This window comes from Hemiscyllium ocellatum, chromosome 13, assembly GCF_020745735.1.
Source record: "Hemiscyllium ocellatum isolate sHemOce1 chromosome 13, sHemOce1.pat.X.cur, whole genome shotgun sequence".
Classification (NCBI taxonomy): Eukaryota; Metazoa; Chordata; class Chondrichthyes; order Orectolobiformes; family Hemiscylliidae; genus Hemiscyllium; species Hemiscyllium ocellatum.
The window spans coordinates 46,718,265-46,738,242 of record NC_083413.1 but is presented as its reverse complement, the minus strand read 5'-3'; the positions used below and the strand labels follow the sequence as shown (position 1 = coordinate 46,738,242).

At 38.3% G+C, this 19,978-nt stretch overlaps 1 protein-coding gene across 5 annotated transcripts in view; it reads left to right on the top strand.

Annotated features, from left to right (window-relative positions):
* LOC132821532 (inactive N-acetylated-alpha-linked acidic dipeptidase-like protein 2) overlaps positions 1–19,978 on the top strand; it is a 973,299-nt gene that overhangs the window by 929,076 nt on the left and 24,245 nt on the right. For all 5 annotated transcript variants that reach the window (XM_060834141.1, XM_060834143.1, XM_060834142.1 and 2 more), the window contains 2 exons: positions 7,250–7,343; positions 7,745–7,943. In XM_060834141.1, coding sequence (XP_060690124.1) covers positions 7,250–7,343; positions 7,745–7,943 — 293 coding nt within the window. The remainder of the gene's footprint in view (positions 1–7,249; positions 7,344–7,744; positions 7,944–19,978) is intronic.

The window sequence follows — 19,978 nt, the reverse complement described above, 5'->3', positions numbered from 1 at the left end:
TTCCAAAAAACTAGACACAACTTGCATTTAGACAAAAATGTTTTAAGATTCAGCTCACTGAGTACAAAACAAGGAACTTATAGTGAATTTTTGTAAAATACCACACTTTGAAAAGGATATGAAGGCATTGCATAGATTGCAGAACAGAAAAATTAACATGAATGGTCTTTGTACTCTTTAGCAAAGACAAGGTTGAGAAGAGATTTGATTGAGATGTTCAAAGTCAAAAGGTGTTCTCAGCAGTACAGATGTAGAGAAATTCTTCCCATGAATGAGTGCATCGAAAAGGACAGCACATCACTTTCTGCTTAATGGTAAAAAAATCGAAAGGAGACATATAAAATCTTTTCATTTTGTTCTTACTCTCACTTTCTTCTTTTTACTTAAAATAATTATAAATTTTCCTGTGAGCACAAAAAATTAACTGTCTGAATCTTATCAAATGTAGTTTGAACTGCTGAACAAGGCAGCATTTTCTGTTTTTATTCAGGCATTTTATTCAGCAGTGTTTGAAGAGTCAAGGAAAATGATTTTATACATGGTGTGTCATGAGGTTCTGTAATGCTGTCTGTAATGGTTTGGTGAAGGCAAATTCAATCAAAACTTTTGAAACAGAATTGGATATAATGTGAAATTTAAAATGGAAGGAAATGTAATTAAATGCAGATGAATGACAACAAATGTTAAGTGGAGCATCTCACCATGCATATGTAACCTTCAAAATGCCTTCTAGGAATTTTTGTGACGGAAGAAATGATGTTGAATAGAAGTTTCAAGGGAAATGAAACTTAAGAAGTAAAGTCATTTCTTTATTGCAATATTCACTCTTCTGTCTGTTTGGTTCCTGAAGAATTGTGTTTTCAGAATGAGAATGTTCAATGTAAACTTAATTTTAGATGACCAGTAAGCATTATTCCGTTGAGAATTATTGGCACACTATACATGATTAAAAACTTTTATTTCTTGTGACTAGTTCAAATTCTGTTAGTTATATTCCTTCATTGAGAATGATCTGAAAGGAATGACTTTCAAAGGAACTATGGGGAGAAAACAGCTTTAATCAACATGTGTTGTGACATTATCAGCATTTTAAAAGGAACTGATGATTCTTTTCCGTAATGACACAAATAGCCCACCTTACGACTTCCATATTTACCCAACAATTCTTACCATGAAAGAAATATCATGACGGGTTGAACTGAACAAATTAAACTGAAAGAACTTGAATAATTCCAAAACATCTGAGTCTCTTATAAAGTGAAATCATAATGATGTTTATATTCACTCACAAGGCCAACATTTATTGTCCATCCTGAATTCTCTTCAGAAAGCACCTTCTTAAACCATTGCAGGTGATGAAGGGACTTGACACTGCTGTTATATAAGGAGTTTCAAAGGTTTGGCTCAGTGATCAGGAAAGTGCAAAGATATATTTCAAACTTAGGATGCTGTGTGACTGAGAGAGGCCTGCTAGCATTGATCTTGTCAGTAGTAGCATTACAAGAGAAGAAGTCTTGGTAAGTTGCTGCAGTGCATTTTATAAATGGTACACATAATTGCTGATGCATTCTAGTTGTAAATGTTGAACTCGGTCGATGGAGTGCTGATCAAGCAGGATGCCTTGTCCGAATGTTGTCAATGACTTCGGAGCAAACATTTTTGATTGCATCATCAATTACCTGGTTTCCACCTTAATGCTGAAAGTGAGGATGTTCACTGAGGATGGGGTGCTCCTTGGATTTTGTTGAGTTGTATTCGTCTAGCCAACAGTGTTATCCACTAAAGTCTTGACTTATGCCTTGCAGATGGTGAACAGTCTTTCAGGAGTCAGAAGGTGAATTACTCAGCTCAGAATTCCAAGATTTTGGGTAAAAACAATGACTGCAGATGCTGGAAACCAGATTCTGGATTAGTGGTGCTGGAAAAGCACAGCAGTTCAGGCAGCATCTGAGGATCGGGAAAATCAACGTTTCGGGCAAAAGCCCAAAACAGCAGGTAGTGAACAAGGCTAATAGCATGCTGGCCTTCATAACAAGAGGGATTGAGTATAGAAGCAAAGAGGTTCTTCTGCAGCTGTACAGGGCCCTGTGAGACCACACCTGGAGTACTGTGTGCAGTTCTGGTCTCCAAATTTGAGGAAAGACATTCTGGGTATTGAGGGAGTGCAGCGGAGGTTCACGAGGTAAATTCCTGGAATGGCGGGATTACCTTACACTAAAAGACTGCAGTGACTGGGCTTGTTTACCCTTGAGTTTAGAAGACTGAGAGGGGATATGATTGAGACATATAAGATTATTAAAGGATTGGACACTCTGGAGGCAGGAAACATGTTTCCGCTGACGGGTGAGTGCCGAACCAAAGGACACAGCTTAAAAATACGGGGTAGACCACTTAGGAGAAACTTCATCACCCAGAGAGTGGTGGCTATGTGGAATGCTCTGCCCCAGAGGGCAGTGGAGGCCCAGTCTCTGGATTCATTTAAGAAAGAGTTGGATAGAGCTCTCAAGGATTGTGGAATCAAGGGTTATGGAGATAAGGCAGGAACAGGATACTGATTGAGGATGATCAGCCATGATCATATTGAATGGTGGTGCAGGCTCGAAGGACAGAATGGCCTACTCCTGCACCTATTGTCTATTGTCTGCCTGAACTGCTGTGCTCTTCCAGCACCACTAATCCAGAATCCCAAGATTCTGACCTGGCCTGCAGTACACAGTATTTATGTACATATCACAGTTAAGTTTCTGGTCAATTGTAACAACTAGGGTATTGATGGTGGGATATTCAGCAATTGTAGTGCCATTAAGAAGATATTGTTGGTTTCTCTTTTATTGGAAATGGTCATTGTCTGGCGCATGTCTGCTCTTTGTCACTTATCAACTCTAGCTTGAATGTTGTCCTGGTCTTGGTGCACATGGACACAGACTGTTTCAGTGTCTTAGAAGTTTAAAATAGCACTGGATGCTGTACAAGCTTAAGTGAACATCCTCACTTCTATCACTAAGATGGAAGCCAGGTCATTGATGGTATAACCAAAAATGTTTGAGCCTAATTCATTACCCTGAGGAACTCCTGCATCAGTGTTCTGGGGCTAAGAATATTGGCCTTCAGCAGCCACAGCTGTTTTCATTTCTGCTGCGAGGCATGATACCAACAGATGACTGAGGGCTGTTGTGGTGCAGTGAGTGTATAGGCCTGTAAGTCAGAAAGCCCAGGTTTAAATCCGAGCTGCTCCAGAGGTATGTCATACCATCTCTGAACAGGTTGATTAGAAAATATCTTCTAACCAGTGATTGAGGGCTCGCATGGGACAGTGATAGTATCCCTACTTCTAAACTAGGAGGCTCAGGTTCAAGGCCCACCTGTTTTGGAGCTGCATAATAACATTTCTGAACAAGTTGTTCAGAAAATATTTTCCAACCAGTGAGGAATTTTCCTTTTAATTCCCTGGCCTTCAATTTTTCCAAGGCTCCTTATAAATTATATTTGGACAAATGTTGCCCTGATGTTAAGAGTAGTCACTCCCACCTTAACTCTTGAATTAGGCTCTTTTATCCAAGTTGGAAGAAGACTGAAATGAGCCAAGGCTGAGTAGTCCTGGAACAATCCAAACTGAAAACCTTGTTGCCACAGTAATTGTAATAGTTACAGTTCATCCAGTTAAAATTTGGGTGAATGGTGGACATCATAATTCTGATGGTGGGAATTCAGTGATAGTGAAGCAATTTCGTGTCAAGGGGAGATGTTTCGGTTTTCATTGTTGGAGATGGTCATTGCTTGCCAGTTGTGTGATGCAGAGGTGACTTGCCATTTATCAGCTCAGGCCTGAATATTGCTCAGATTTAACTGCATTTAAGCAGAGACTGCTTTAGTATTTGAGAAATCATGAACGGTACTGAACACTGTAACATGTGATCTCATGATGGAGTGAATGCTAGTAATAATGTGTTGAAGATGATTGGGATCACACACTGTTCACCAGAGAGTCCTGTTTCCTCCTGGATTTTTCACAGCAACACCTCAATCAGAGTCCATGCAGTCAGCGCTGTTTCTCTCATGCAGTGTGAATTGTTATTCCTTTTGTCATTTAGCATTCGTGTGTATGGCTTGATGAATGCAAGACAAAAACTCTTGACCTCATGCCCCTTTTTCAACAAAACCTGAATTTCCAGATCTATGGACACCTTAACACAATTTACAGCCAAGTTTTGAATCGGAACCAATGTTGAGGAAATGCAACAATCACTTTACACTAAAGGAATATCTCATAAACTGGGATAAGTACAAAACACCAGGCTCAGAAAGTACATTAATATATTGTTTTTTGGATAGTTGAAAATTAATGGGAAAACCACCTTTGAAGATGTACCTTTAAGACAAGTGCTATTGAAAAAGTGATTCTCTGAAAGACCATTAGTTATAGTTTTTAAAAAAGATACTATTTACATTCCAAACCGTTATCCATTCAAAATAACTATGCATTAATAAAAGCAAAAATTGTTTGATGCTGGAAATCTGAAATATAAACAGAAAAATCTTAGCAGATCTGGCAACATCTGTGGAGAGAGAACGAGTTAACATTTGACACTTCATTGGAATATTATCTTTTAATTTATATTCAAGTTAGCAAACTGCTTATTGATTGTGTATTTTTCCACTTTCCTCTGATTTATTCCTGAGCAGAATGGAGATCTATATTTGTTTATCTGTTTTAAAAGTATACTTAAAGCAATAGCTAAGAATTATGGCAACTGATCCAGCACTCATTGTGAATAAGGTTTATCTGACTTGATTCTGTTGAGAAGATCAAAACCACAAGCAATATTGTAATGGAATGTATGTTAATAATAGGATGATGATACAATGATATCAGCAGTCACATGCTATTGATAGTTGAGTAGTTATTTCCATCCTCTCTCGAGAGCTGTGATACATCGATCAATATTCTGTACAATAGAATATAAATGAGAGTTTATTGAAATTCCTGAGTCAGACAGTAGTCACTCTTAGAAAAAACAGAGATGAATGTAGCAGACTTAGAGTAGGGACGGTATAAACAAACTGAGTTGTTTTAACAGTGCATTACTGAACCCTGATACTCAAACCACATGGTTAGGAAAATCCATGAGGAGAAACCAGAATGGGGTTGTATACATGGAGGTAGATCAATTCGTGGTGACAGCCCAAACCACAATCCTCAGTTCTGTTGAAATATTTGCTGTGCGATGCTGTACTAAATAGGAAAAATCCCACCAACAGATGTTTTCCATGATTTTGATTTATGTTTTGTTACAGTGGTCTTGCCATAGTTCCCACAGCACAAACAGTTTTTTCTCACGTGGCAAGAATAACAATATTAAACATGGAGAAATCTGGTAAATATATACTGTTCAATAGTACTGCTTCAGCAACCTCTCTGTCAGTCTACAAAGGGTACAGCTTTGTGGATGGAAGTGACAGGTTGAGTTTTCCATATATTTATTCTTTATCATTCCTGACATTTGCTTTTAAGCCATTTGTTATTTTAATCCAAATGCCAAATACATGTGGGCCTGCAGCCATTAAGTGGCCAAGAGCATATTCTACTCTGCCTACAAATGAATTTGCATTTCACAAGGAGAGTTCTTTTAAAGTTTGTTGCTTTTCATATATAGCAAAATAAAATCCCTGATAAAGTTTAGGAGAAAAGTATATCCTTTTTATGGTATGAAATTCTAACACAATTCCTCCATGATGTCACACTTAGTTACTTTGCACTTGTATTTATTATAAAATTGTGACTTAATAGTTGTGACCTTAGCTTTCTGATAGGTTGCATTTCACTATTCATAGTAATTCTTTGAATTTAATAGACCCAGTACAGTTGGTAAATACTTACTTATAAAATGACTGTCCAAACACATTAAAGTATTTATTGTCTGAAAATCTTAGTTTGTTACTTGTTTCAGAGTTTTTCCAATGCTTGTCCAACAATAATATGCATTTGTAAAGTGGTGTTATTTTTATTGAACATATTGTTATGTATTGGGTTTGTTCCATGGCTATGATAAATAAATTAATTAACTTTTAAAGCAAACATTTTATGTCATTTTAAATGCTATCAATTAAAATTGGCAATCTTTTCATTCACTTTGTCTGTATAAATTAAAAAATATAAAACTGCAAAGTGTAGTGGCTTTGAACCACATCATTCAGTAAGGACCTAGGAATCATCCTTAATTAGTCGATTCATACCCAATCTAAAAAATTAATTAAAAAGATCAAAACAATGAGGAGCATTGTGATCAGTGAAACATTTCATTCATCAATTAGTATTCCTTCATTTTGTACTTGCAATGGTAGTGACTCACTGACAATACTGGCCTACTTAATGTTGTGGGAAGCCACTTACAATTTTAATTTATATCATTGAACAACACCTTGAATGGTGTATGGAGAATGTTTCATAATTCATTGATATATCAACTTGGTTTTGTACTGGACGATTGCAAGGGATCTTGAGCTTACTCCAAATTAGAACTAACCTTCATAAAACAGGCAAAATAATAAACTGGAGGATAGTGACTCTTTAGAATTTGCAAGCCAGAGAGCTATAGAGTCTCAGGTATTGAGTATGTTAAAGGTTGGCATCAAGGGAAACAATGTTGCTGAAGTAGAAAGTAAGCCATGATCTTAATGAATGATGAATCAGTCTCAAAGCCTATTCTTTCTCCTGTTTCTCATGCTCTTACATTTTGGGTGTGAAAGGGTTAGGGTTAAATGTCATCTTAAAGCCCCTGCATTTTCTACTTCTCATCATGGGTCATTCTGATATCCTGCTGTGTTTCTGGTTCCTACAGTTTTCTCACAGTCTCTGACTCCCAATCTGTTTCTGCTCCACTCTGGGTCCTCTCTGACAAGGTCAGGTTTCTGGTCTCCTTCTGAAACTTAAATCTTGCTCAGTTATACCTATCAATTCTGGATCACTGGCTCTTTTATTACAGTCTTTGATTCCTGGTCTGCCCCTGTTATTTTATCACAGCCTGTTGCTTTCAGTCTATTTCCTCAGACCTCCAGCCTTAGCACACTTTTTTTTTGTGAATAAGAAAAATCAGACTGCCTTTTCTGTCTCTGTTCATTATGGCAGTGATAATGTACAGTCAAGCATTGCACTCTTTAAAATATTTAAATTTTATAATAACTGTACATAATAAAATAATTTGCCTGCAGATCTCTTCCCAGACTATACCTTTTGATTTGTTCATTGCAGTTAACAGCTGAAATGATTCTGCATATAGCAAATGAGCCAGTTCTCCCTTTCAGTGTCCTGGACGTAGCCCTGGAGGTTCAAGAGAAACTCAAAGGTTATGTTTCTTTCTAAACTTACATCCTCTTGACAGTGCAGTTATACTATTATGAATTTAAATTTTGAATATGATAACATTGCATATCAATTCCATTCTCCATTGCCTGAAGTTACTGATAATCAATGCTTTCTTCCTTGCGATCTCCAACAAATGATGTTAGAATTTATTGGCATGAACAATTGTTTTCTAAATATTTTCTTGCACATTATGTAATTGTGCTGTGTAGCTATTCTTGAGTTTGATATTTTCTATACATAATCATTCCACAGCGAGCAAATACCACTTGTCAGCATCAGAATATTATGAGAGGTGATATTGATATAATGTTTTGTACTGTGGTTGTATTGATTATTATTATTATTGGTATAATTCTCAATTATATATTTTATTTTTCAAAGATGACAATATTGCTTCAGAGCAAATGTTGGCATTGGCCAACGCATTGAGAGAAACTGCACAACTTTTTCAATCAGATGAAATGCGTCCAGCTAATGATCCAGAGGAAAGAGATCCTGCCCATTTGAGAATGCTAAATGATGTACTGCAGAACCTAGAGAAAAACTTTCTCATCCAGCATGCTCCACCAGGCTACTATAGGTATGGGAAAATGCTTACATATCTGTCACAGAATAATGTAGTTGAATATATGATAGAGTTTCCATTCTCTAAATGGAATTGACAAAATACAGTTGCTTTTTTGATGAAAGATAATGATAAATAATAGCTCATAAGGTCATGTAGATGCAGAAATCTGTTATATTTTACATTTGTGACATAAGCAAAATGGGGAAGTCTTTGATGTTTGACATGGTTGAATCCTGTGTCCTGGGCGGCACGGTGGCACAGTGGTTATCACTGCTGCCTCACAGCGCCTGAGACCCAGGTTCAATTCCCGACTCAGATGACAGACTGTGTGGAGTTTGCACATTCTCCCCGTGTCTGCGTGGGTTTCCTCCGGGTGCTCCGGTTTCCTCCCACAGTCCAAAGATGTGCGGGTCAGGTGAATTGGCCATGCTAAATTGCCTGTAGTGTTAGGTAAGGGGTAAATGTAGGGGTATGGGTGGGTTGCGCTTCGGCGGGTCGGTGTGGACTTGTTGGGCTGAAGGGCCTGTTTCCACACTGTAAGTAATCTAATCTAATCTAATCTCACTGGTAGAATAGCAAACCAGTTTTTAATACCTTACAGTTCAGCTGCAAGAAAATGGAAGCATAGAATCTTATAGTGCAGAGAGGCCGTTCAGACATTTGTGCTTAGCTAGCTAGTTATTTGAGCTATTCAATTAGTCTCTCTCCTATGCTCTTTCCTAAAAGTCTCGTAATATTTTTCCCCATATCAGATATTCATCTAGTTTTCATTTGAATGTTAGTATTTCATCATCTTCTCGCACTCTTTCAGGCAGTGCATTTTAGAGCTCAAAAACTCAGTATAAAATCTTTCTTCCTCTTGCAGCCTCTCACTTTTATCAGTAATCTTAAGTCTGTATCCTTTCACTCCCAACTCTTCCACCAATAGATGCTTGCTTCTTATTCACTGTACCAAAACCCTTAGTGATTTCTTTTTAATACCTCAGATTTCGTTTTCACCTTCTCTGTTCTAAGGAGAACATCCCTAGTCCTCCATGTCCCTAGTAATTATGTAGGTTTTCTTTTTCCCTGTGTCCACTGAGCCTTTACATCCTTTCTAATGAGTAATTTAGCTGAGGGCTAACCAGTGTTTTATAGAAGCTAACATAGCATTTAGTATTGTTTTTCCACTCTTTGCCTCTTTACTAAAGCCAAGGATCCTGTGTGTTTCTCAACCTGTCCTACTGCCTTCACTGATTGTTTACATTGCTTTATCAGTCTTTCTGTTCCTGGACCCATTTCAAAAAATGTATCGTTTAATTCATATTGTCTCTCCCCATAGTTCTGACCAAAGGTTTTTGTTTAACACTTCATGGTATTGCATAAGGCCCTCCAGTCTGAAATAACTACTACCTTATTGCTCTCTACTTTCAGTCCCCTAGATAATTTTAGATTGGTGCTACTGCTGGTGCTATAGTCCCTTTGAGCATTTTGCAACTACCTTATCAAACTCCTTTGTAAATCTGTACATGTGACTTGAACCATACTACCCTCACCAACCCTGTTTGTTACTTTATTAAATAACTTTTGTTATACAAACACAATTTGCTTTGTATGAATTTGTGCTGGCTTTCATTTGTTATTCCATAATACTCCAATTATTCTTATTAGAGATTATTGTATTTGAAAGTTTCCTCACTGCTGATGTTAAGCTGTCTAGCCTGTAATGGCCAGCTCTATCCTCCAGCTTTTTTGGGTAGAACAGCTCCAAATTCTAAACTTACAATTCCTGTATCTCACCAAGACTGAGTGACTTTCATGTTTTGTGGACTGCATTTTTAAGTACATCCTCTTCATCTGTTTATGCAATGCAACATCATGGTTCCTCCCTCCTTTATTATTACATTGTCAGAATTATCTTCTCCAGTGAAGACTAATGTACAATATTTACTACTTGAGGCAGAGCTCTGACTCTGCAAGAGTACTTCCTTTTTGTTGACTCCGGCACGGTGGCACAGTGGTTAGCACTGCTGCCTCACAGCACCAGAGACCCGGGTTCAATTCCCGCCTCAGGCGACTGACTGTGTGGAGTTTGCATGTTCTCCCCGTGTCTGCGTGGGTTTCCTCCGGGTGCTCCGGTTTCCTCCCACAGTCCAAAGATGTGCGGGTCAGGTGAATTGGCCACGCTAAATTGCCCGTAGTGTTAGGTAAGGGGAAAATGTAGGGGGTAGGGGTATGGATGGGTTGCGCTTCGGCGGGTCGGTGTGGACTTGTTGGGCCGAAGGGCCTGTTCCCACACTGTAAGTAATCTAATCTAATCTTCTGTTGTCTGCCATGTAATTTCTTTTAACCATTTTTAAAAGGCTTTTAAAGTTCATTAGATCTTAGCTGCAAATTTATTATTTCAGTCTGTATTTGCATCTTATTGTTAATGCAGGATAATAATTACGTTACTGGACTAGTCATTATGAAACCTGGGCTAGTGGTTTGTAGTCACGAGTTAATTCCCAGCTTGATAAATTCGGGACTAAAAAGCTTATCTCAGTGGTGGTAACCACATAATAACTGGATTGTTAGCTCATTCACTAACATCCTTGACAGAAGAAAATCTGCCATCAGTACCTGGTCTGGCCTGGATTCAACTCCAGATTCACAGCAATGTGTTTGATTGTTAACTGTCCTCTGAAATTAGCCGACCAACCCGCTACGAGATTGTAACATTTGGGGAGACCTCCTCCATGACAAGGAATGCAGCAATTCCAGGAGGCAGTGTGCCACTACCTTCTCAAAAGCAATTAATAATGAACACTAATGGCTTTGCCAAAGACACACACATCCCACGAGTGAATTTTTACAAGTCCTTTTATAACATTACATATTTCCTATATTCATCTTGGCTCTCTAATATGCTATGGGACTTATATTTGTTGTTATCTGATTTAAATTAGGAGGCTATTTATATCTTTAATTATCAGAACCAAAGTAGCTTTACTGTTTATCTTTTATCCGAAGAAAAAGTATCAACTTTGACAGATAAAATACCTTACCATTTCCTCTTTGAAGCCTTCTTCTTGTTCAGTTCTTGATTGGCTTGCTAATTTTTGATTCTAGTTCCCCTGGGCCAGATCTCTTTTCCAACAATGCTGCTCCTTATATTCTTGATGTTCCCAAATGATCTCCTCCTAAAACATGCTACACTTGCTATACTTAGATTAGATTAGATTACTTACAGTGTGGAAACAGGCCCTTCGGCCCAACAAGTCCACACCGACCCGCCGAAGCGCAACCCACCCATACCCCTACATTTTAAGGGCAATTTAGCATGGCCAATTCACCTGACCCGCACATCTTTGGACTGTGGGAGGAAACCGGAGCACCCGGAGGAAACCCACGCAGACATGGGGAGAATGTGCAAACGTCACATAGTCAGTTGCCTGAGTAGGGAATTGAACCCGGGTCTCTGGCGCTGTGAGGCAGCAGTACTAACTACTGTGCCACCGTGCCGCCCACAAAATTTCACAGAATTAGATATAGCCCTGCCTCATTCCTATTTGAGTTAGATACATACTGATGACCAAAAATTCTTTTACACACATTTACATCTTTCTACCTCTGCCTTTACTGTGTTACTATTCCAGTCTGTATTAGGACAATTGAAAATGCCTAGTTAGCAGTATTCTAGTTTTTGCATTCTTTTGTAACTTGCCCTGTAATTCTTTCTGATCTTCCTATTGTTTGATGGTCTATACTATCTGTTGAGAGTGTGGTGCTGGAAAAGCCATGATGAAGGGCTTTTGCCTGAAACGTCAATTCTCCGCTCCTTAGATGCTGCCTGACCTGCTGTGCTTTTCCAGCACCACACTCGACTCTCTTCTCCAGCATCTGCTTTGCTTTCACCACTTTGATCTATATTATCCGTCCAGTAGCCTATTAGCTCCATAACTGTTCCTTGATTCTAACACATTTAATTCTTCTTTGTCTCCTCACATGTATCAAAACTTTCTAGTGATGTGCTAGTTTTTTGATCAGAACTGACACGACCTCTTCCCATTGTCATCTTCTCTATTTGGAAGCTGAATTTAGTGATATATAATCCAGACTGCAACTTTTGGATTTCTGACCTAACCTGACCAAGCAACTCTGATGGTACTTTGTGTACTGTGCAAAAGAACTTGATTCAGTATTAAAGCTGTTGTTAACCTACAGAGCACCATTTACTTTACTATGTTATTCTTTGAGTCTAGACTTCTGAGCATCGATAAACACATTTCTAGCACATCGCCACCTTCTCAAGGGCAACTTGGGATGGGCCATGAATGATGTAAGAATACTGATCGTGACACTTGTCTTTAGTAAATAATGAGAGATTGGAACCCGTTGGTATTTATGGAGATCAAAGTGTTCTCGGTCACAGATACCTGGGTAATATGGAAAGGTAGAGTTGAACTCCATGATCTCCATGAATGGCAAAATAGATTGAAGGGACAAATGGCCTATTCCCATTACTATTTCTTATGTTTCTCTTCTTATCAGAGAGTCAGACAATTACAGGTTCATGACTTCCAGGATATCAGTCCAATAAACTGACATAGTAACACACCAGTGCAGTTCTCAAGTTAAACTAAGGTGCCGTCTTCCTGCTTTTGTGGTTCAGGTGGACATTATAGATCCAAAGATACTACTAAAAAAGGGCAGTTTTGTTCTGGAATCCTGAATCTTTCTCCTACAGTTAACACCTTAGAAAGAGATTAAATGGTGTTTGATCTCACTGCTGTTGTGGGTTCTTGTTAGGTATCAGATCATTGGCATGTATAGTACATAAGTGCAATGACAATAGTACAAAAACAATCACTATACAATATAGAATGTCCCCAAAGACATGAAAAGCATTATATATATATTAAAGTTCATTCTTTCCAAAGTATACCATTTAATTAAAGTTTTGGGAATAATAAAAATTATATTAAAAAGCAATAAACTGTTATACTCCACCATGAAATGTGGAATAAGGCTATAATTACAGCTTCTGTTTGGTGGGACTTCAAACTCTGTAAAAAAAAATAACATTTTCGATAAATCAATATCTTCTGTGATGAATGGCGCTACTCTCAGAGAAATTGATTTTTCATGCATTTTATAAATTTATTATCATATTTAAAAACAAAAAAATGTATTGTAAGTTGAAAGAAATAGGCTGGAGAATCAATCTTGATGTTTCGTTAAAGATGCCACACAAAAACCTTTCAAATATATTTAGTCCCAGTCGCAGAGGTGCAGTCACTTGTGGGGCAAGAGAAAGAAACGTTTTGGGACATTTTTCTTCACAGCACCGCAGTGATTATTGATTTGGTTAAACCAGATCTGTCAGCTGAAGCATTATAAATAAGGCAATTCTTCATCTGTAAACAGGGAGGCTTAGGTGTAATTTACAGTCAGTGACCTTCAGACAACAAAGCAAGTTTAGATCATTAAGGGTACATCCATAATTTAAATTCAGTCTTTAATTTAGATCAAAGTATTCTTTTCCTTTAGGCTTTCCCAATTGCTAGGGTTGGGAGCTCGCCAATTAGAAACACAAGTCAATGACCTTGGTTCATTTGGAAAAAAAATCATCGCGGTGTTTGAGAAAATAATTTACATAAATGTTATTGTAATCTGTCTTGGTATAATTCAATGTATTACAAATGCCGCAAACAATATAATGCTCCAATAACAATGGTTGGATTTAGTAATGTAATAGCATAGATTTCAAATGCATTTGTAGCTTCTTGATTAGACACTGGTAATTTATTTAGAACAGTCATGCATAATGATGTATTAATCAAATCTGCTTAAGTGCACTGCAGTTATTTTGAGCAAATAGGAAAAGAACTTTGTGACCATATTTTTACCTTAAAAAATATTGTGAGCTGGAAATTTATGACATCAGTGGAATCTATCATTTCAAACTTTGAGTCTACACTCATTATATCTCTAGGTTTAGCACGGCAGTCACTCAACTAGGTGAACACTGCACTAGAAATTTGCCTTTTATTGCTCATGTCTTATATAACAGCCTAATACAGGGACCCATATGTGCATTTGATTCTGTGATCTTCAATGTGTCTCAAATGTATTTCTCTTGTCTTCCAGAAGATGGATTAATGAGCACTCTATTTAGTTGAGGTTATTTGTAAATTAACAAACTGGAGTTTTCAGGTGCACAATTTAACAGAATAATTTTTATAGAAATTCTATTTCTTTCACTCCTCATCATGTCAAAAATAAATCATGTAAACATGGTCTTGAATTTAGGACTGGTTTTAGTGTACAAGTTAATATTTGTTGAATTAACTAGCACTAATTTCAGAGAGAAAATTCTGTGCAGCACAGTTTCAAATACTACATATCTTAACATTGCCGGCTGAATTTCTCTAACATGCAGCAATGAGCCCTATTAGCTCAAATTGATACGGTGTGTGAGAAACATCATTCTATTCATCTCTTTGTCTAAATCCAGCAAAAAGACCTACGCAATTTTTCCAGAAAGCTTGTTTGTTTGTGATATTGAATCCCTTATTAGCCAAAATAAACATAATTTCCACTAAGATGCTATTAACTTGAAATTGTTCAGAAGGTACCTATTACAAAGATCTTTAAGATGCATGTTGCTTTATAATATGAAATAATGCAAGAAGTATCTCATTGTGCTTGTCTCATGATTTTATAAACCTGGGTAGAGTTAATAGTGCAGTAAGGGAAGCCAGCAACAATGTCAATCCCAGAGCTCCTTGGCACTCCTCAGCACGAGAAGGATATTAACTCATGGAACCTGGTGAAAGTGATTGCAGTGACATCCCAGACGCAATGATGAGTTGAGAATTTGGAGCTGCAACACATGTTCTTGAATGTTCCTTCAATGGCCACCGGAATGGAATTGCCATCCAGTCTTTCTCAGTGCAAAAGCGACTCTGGATGGCCCAGGACATCCTCAATTGGTGCCTGCATTTTGTATCAGAGAATTGAAGAAAATGATAGTAATGGGATCTCAATGTTCTCCTCATCTTCCTTAGAATACTTAGAATTCTTTCAGTGTGGAAACTGGCCATTTGGCCCAATATGTCCACACCAAATCTCCAAAGAGTAACCCACCCACATCTATTCCCCTACTACTCTACATTTGCCCCTGACTAGTGCACCTAATCTACACATCCCTGAATACTATGGGCAACTTAGCATGGCCAATTCACCTGACCTGCACATCTTTGAATTGTGGAAGGAAACCAGAGCACCTGGAGGAAACCCACGCAGACACAGGGAGAATGTGCAAACTCCACACACATAGTCCCCGAGGCTGGAATTAAAACCGGGTCCCTGGCGCTGTGAGACTGCATTACTAACCACTGAGCCACCATGCCACCCTTGGGGAAATCTTCACCTGCTGTTTCTCTCATGGAAGCTGTGCAATAGTTAATGGAGGTTGTTGTTCTTTCTCGGCTTATGGACAAAATTATAACTGCAGGACTGACTGTAGGCCAAACCCAGGACTGCAAGAGTCATGGATCCATTGACGCTGCTAGAATCAAGTGTCTGATTGCCCACAGCCAGCCACCTAAACAAGAAAAGGATAAACCCCTTGACTGACTGACCAACCATATCCTTGTTGACCACTCTACGGACTTTTCCACTTTGACTTACAGGCATAGCCATACAGTGTGTTTACCACATAAGCTGCTGGCACATGTTATAGGTGAGGCATTGATGTAACACAATGCCACAAAGTGATATGTCCACCTCCTTAACTGGACTTGCTTTGAATCATGACAATCTGCCTGCCTACCCCACTGCTAAAAAGTAAACAAGCAACAAGAGGCTGGCAGTCACCAAACAGCACAAAATGAGTGAGTGCAAGGAAAGCAAGCTAACAGCTATAAGATACAACTTGCATAGATACATGAGACACGTGTGTCCTGATGCACAAAGTGACTTGGCTAAACGTGAACTCATTGGTGTCCCTGAGCTCCAAAGTTAAATTCAGAAGGGCTGTAGTGACGTGAGAGTTGGTCCAATAAGAGGCATGCCCTGCTAACTTCTGTGAACCAAGGTTCATGGGGAGTAGTCCCTGTGAAACAGGCAAGGGCATTGTGTTCAAAACAAGCATTTAGTGAGCTGCAGGAGCCAGGTAACCACCTTGGCTTGCAAATCCGGAATTTTAGGAAGGAGTAGTCCCTTTGGAATACTGACATCAAAGACAAGATGTGCTTGGCAGTGACATCAAACGCACCATGACTGAGATGGCAGGAAATGCTTCTTTAAATGTGGAGGCTGATGAAGTGAAAAGTGAGAGGAAGTGATTTCTCCTCAGGGGACCTCTATCATGGTCTGGGAGAAAGGAGAAGGGGTGAGAGCAAAATTGTGGGAAAGGTGTCAGACACATCTGAGGGCCTTGTCAACTACAGCTTGGAGCAGATCAAATTGCTGTATGTTAACTTATTTCTCTCCTCACAGATGTTGCTAGATTTTGTCTCCATTTTTAAAAAGGCTACATTCAGTAAGTCCTAATTCAATGGGAAACTTTAAAATCAGAAAAAAGCTAACAGAAAGATAGATATAGCATTCAGCTCACTACTCAAAGTAAAAGTAACCTAAGCGATTGCACTTTATGCTGCACCTTGATTCAAGCCAACAATGACATCAACTGAGCTTTAGTCACCTTCATTGTCATCCGTCAGATTTTGGAACAACATTGCCAATTATTTCAATTGTTTGACAAGAATATAGAATATCTGTTCATGAATTTTAATCAAAATTAACAGGCCAATGCAATATTCTTGCTGCCTGTTAATGCATTTAGACTGGTTCCCTTGGTGTGATGCTCAGTTTAGACTCCTGAGTGTCTTACCAGCATGAAGTCTGCTGTTTGTATGGCAGCTCCTGCCACAGCAGGTTTTTATATGCTGTTCAAGGCTTCAATGTTGTGGAAAATGTGGTCTTAATTACACCATAAGCAATGAGCACATAGTGCCTCCAGACTACTAAATTGAACACCACATGTGGTGATTGCTACATACTTGTTGGTTTACTGCGATAACATAAAATGCAGCTATCAAATGCTCCAAGCAAGTAATGACAGTTCATGGAATAGGAGTGCAAATAATAGTGTAAACTGGAGGCAATGTCTGAACATTGAAGGAATGATGTTTGTCATGCATTGACAGCTGTCAACAGACTTTCTACAGGTTTGTCAGCAGAGATTTCCTTTAACCGAGCCTGACTTCCAGCATGTCATCCTGGACAGGGAGAATCTGTGCTGCCTGTGAATAGAGTAAAGAAACAGAGAAGCTCTTCACACAATCACATTGATGACTTCTTACTGAGACAGAAAACTGGACTTTCATAATGGTTTCTGGAATTGCGAGTCAAGAATTTTCCTAACTTTACAATCCCACCCTCTGTACTGGTTGGGTTAGCAGATAGGATTCTGGCAGCAAGCCCATGATGGACCAAGTCAATGCCAAGATATGTGGTTTTAAAGGTCTGTCTCTGCCCACAGAAACATTGGCACAGTTCTACAGATCAACCTAAATCCCTCTGTACCCTCAGCATCACCCCAAACCCTCTTATCGCCCCTCATGTCCCTTAACTATTCTACAACCCACAACTCTCACACACTGGATCTACTTTATAAGCAGAACTTACAAACCCTTTAGTAGCATTTGGACATCTTTGAAAAGGTCATATACCTGTCAAAATAAACAGACCTAATTTGAATAGAAACAGTAAGAAAAATCTGCTTAAAAGGCTTGTAAATCTGTTAAAAGCATACAAACATCACTTGTATAGCCACGTAAAACATTATGCTTTTCCGAAGGTTGTATTTTTTTTTACTACCAACGATCTCCTGTTCCTAGAACAGCTGAATAATCCATCTCAGCAGTACCAAATCCCTTAGTGATTGTGAAACAGACAAGAGCTCATTATCTTTGTCAAAACTTTCAAACAGACTAACTGTTGACTGTGCAGTTCTATTTTGAAAGAAATGGAAGAAAGCAATTGAGAGAATGCAAACAATTAGCTCTTAATCTCCCATTTGGCCATCCTTTCAATATCGCACAATATTGAATAACACCTGATTCAGTGGATAAACTATTCGAATACATCTGAACATTTTTTTAATTGATAACTTGCCAGAAGTAACAACTTCGCAATACTTATTTGATAGTCGCTTACCTTCACCTTCGCCTTATCATCCTTATTTTATTAAACACAGATTTAACTTGGGCCACAGCATTTTATGATGAATAAGTAGTAGCCAGAGCAAATGCTGCTGGTTTGGACCAAAATAAACAAACCTCCCTAGAGTCCAGCCTCACTTTCATCCACCCTTCCTTAGCCTCTCAACCACTCACCTACTAATTGGACAGCAGATCTGTCTTCCCTTGCCTCTCACCCATTCACCAACTCACCTACTAATGGACAGTAGCAGATCCATCTTCTATGATTATTAAGACCACAGCCTCACCACCTACCTCCTGGCAAACTAGAGTCAAAGACTGGGATACTTTGCAATCTTGCACCAGTAGTGAATGTAATGAGGTCAGCCAGGTGGAGCTCATAGAATGCGAGTTCCCTAATCTTGTCCAATTAGGGAGCCCTGGCTGACAGATATAAACAGAAGTGTCAGAGGTTCTGCTCACTCTGAGAGCTGGCTCTGAGGAAGCTGGAGCAGTGTCAAGGTCTCTCCATGTGTAAATAAAGGGTGACTTGGCGATGGAATACCAGCCTCCATGGTGTTATTTCAGCTGCATCTCCCAATATCTTAGGGTCACAAAAATTGAAAATCTGTCAACTTTTACTGATATTGCTCCATGTTCCAGAATCATCCTAAAGTAAAAAAAAGCTATGTGTATAAGCAAACAAAAGCAAATACTAAGAATGGAAAAAATCAACTATTGGTGACATTTCTTCTCATTTATTTCAATACTTTACAATTTGTGGCTGATTTCTGGTTATACTTTGAAAATGGTACGAGTGGAACTTTGTGTTAAATAATAAATGGCAGATATATAGTTCATAAATTTTCAGAAATATACACTTGCATTTTCATCCGAATCTGCAGGTTCTTAACTATTTCTGCAGGAAGGAACATCACAACAAAGATCGTCAAGTATTGAAAGGGTTAAAGTAGCTTAATGATTTTGAGCTGTTATCAGTAAGTAATGGAAATCAGAATGCACAGCAAAGAGAATATTTAAAGATGAAGCCGGTATTTCCATCAATAATGTATGCAGGTATCTACTTGTAAAAGATTCATAAAGGAGGAAAATGACTTTTTTGCACTTGTTTTGCACAGGTCTTCCAGGCAGTGTATTAAGACTAGTCTATCACACATAACAAGATACTTTATCTCCTTTAGGAATGTGGCCTTAGGTTATTAATCAAGTCTGATGTTCAACACTCAACTCCTCTCAGCCACTGAAAAACTCATTAAAATGGAACTTGCATTCTAATTTCATTAACATTCAATCAATAATGTATTTGTTTCCTTTCTGGTGTCCTTTCGCAATTTAATGCAGCTTGTTAGCCGAGTGCTTATTTATATTTATGATTGAAATAAATAAATAAATAAGAACTTCACTCGTTAAGAAAACAAAGAATGACCCTTTCTGACCTCAAGCCTGCACTAGCAGTCAGTGAGACAACTGTTGTTGATTGGCCGGTAATGTTCATTTCCACCTAAATATTAATCAAGCCATGTTTAGAGTTTTGTGTATGTTATTATTGAAAGAATCTTAAGCTATAAAATATACAACATGCTTTCACTAGAATTATGCTAAGGATTGAAATGAATATAGTTATGCAAAATAACATATGCACAGGAATAGGCCATTTTCCCTCAATCCTGTTCTGTCATTTATTGAAATACCCACCTTTGTCCCATTACCATTGGTTAACTAAAATCTATTAAACTCAACATTAAAATTAATAGTAAATCTTGCATCAACTATCAAATGCCAAAGGGAGTTACAGATAGATGTATTTCTTAATTTCACGCTTGTTATTATTATGTCTGTCTCCTGATCCTAGAG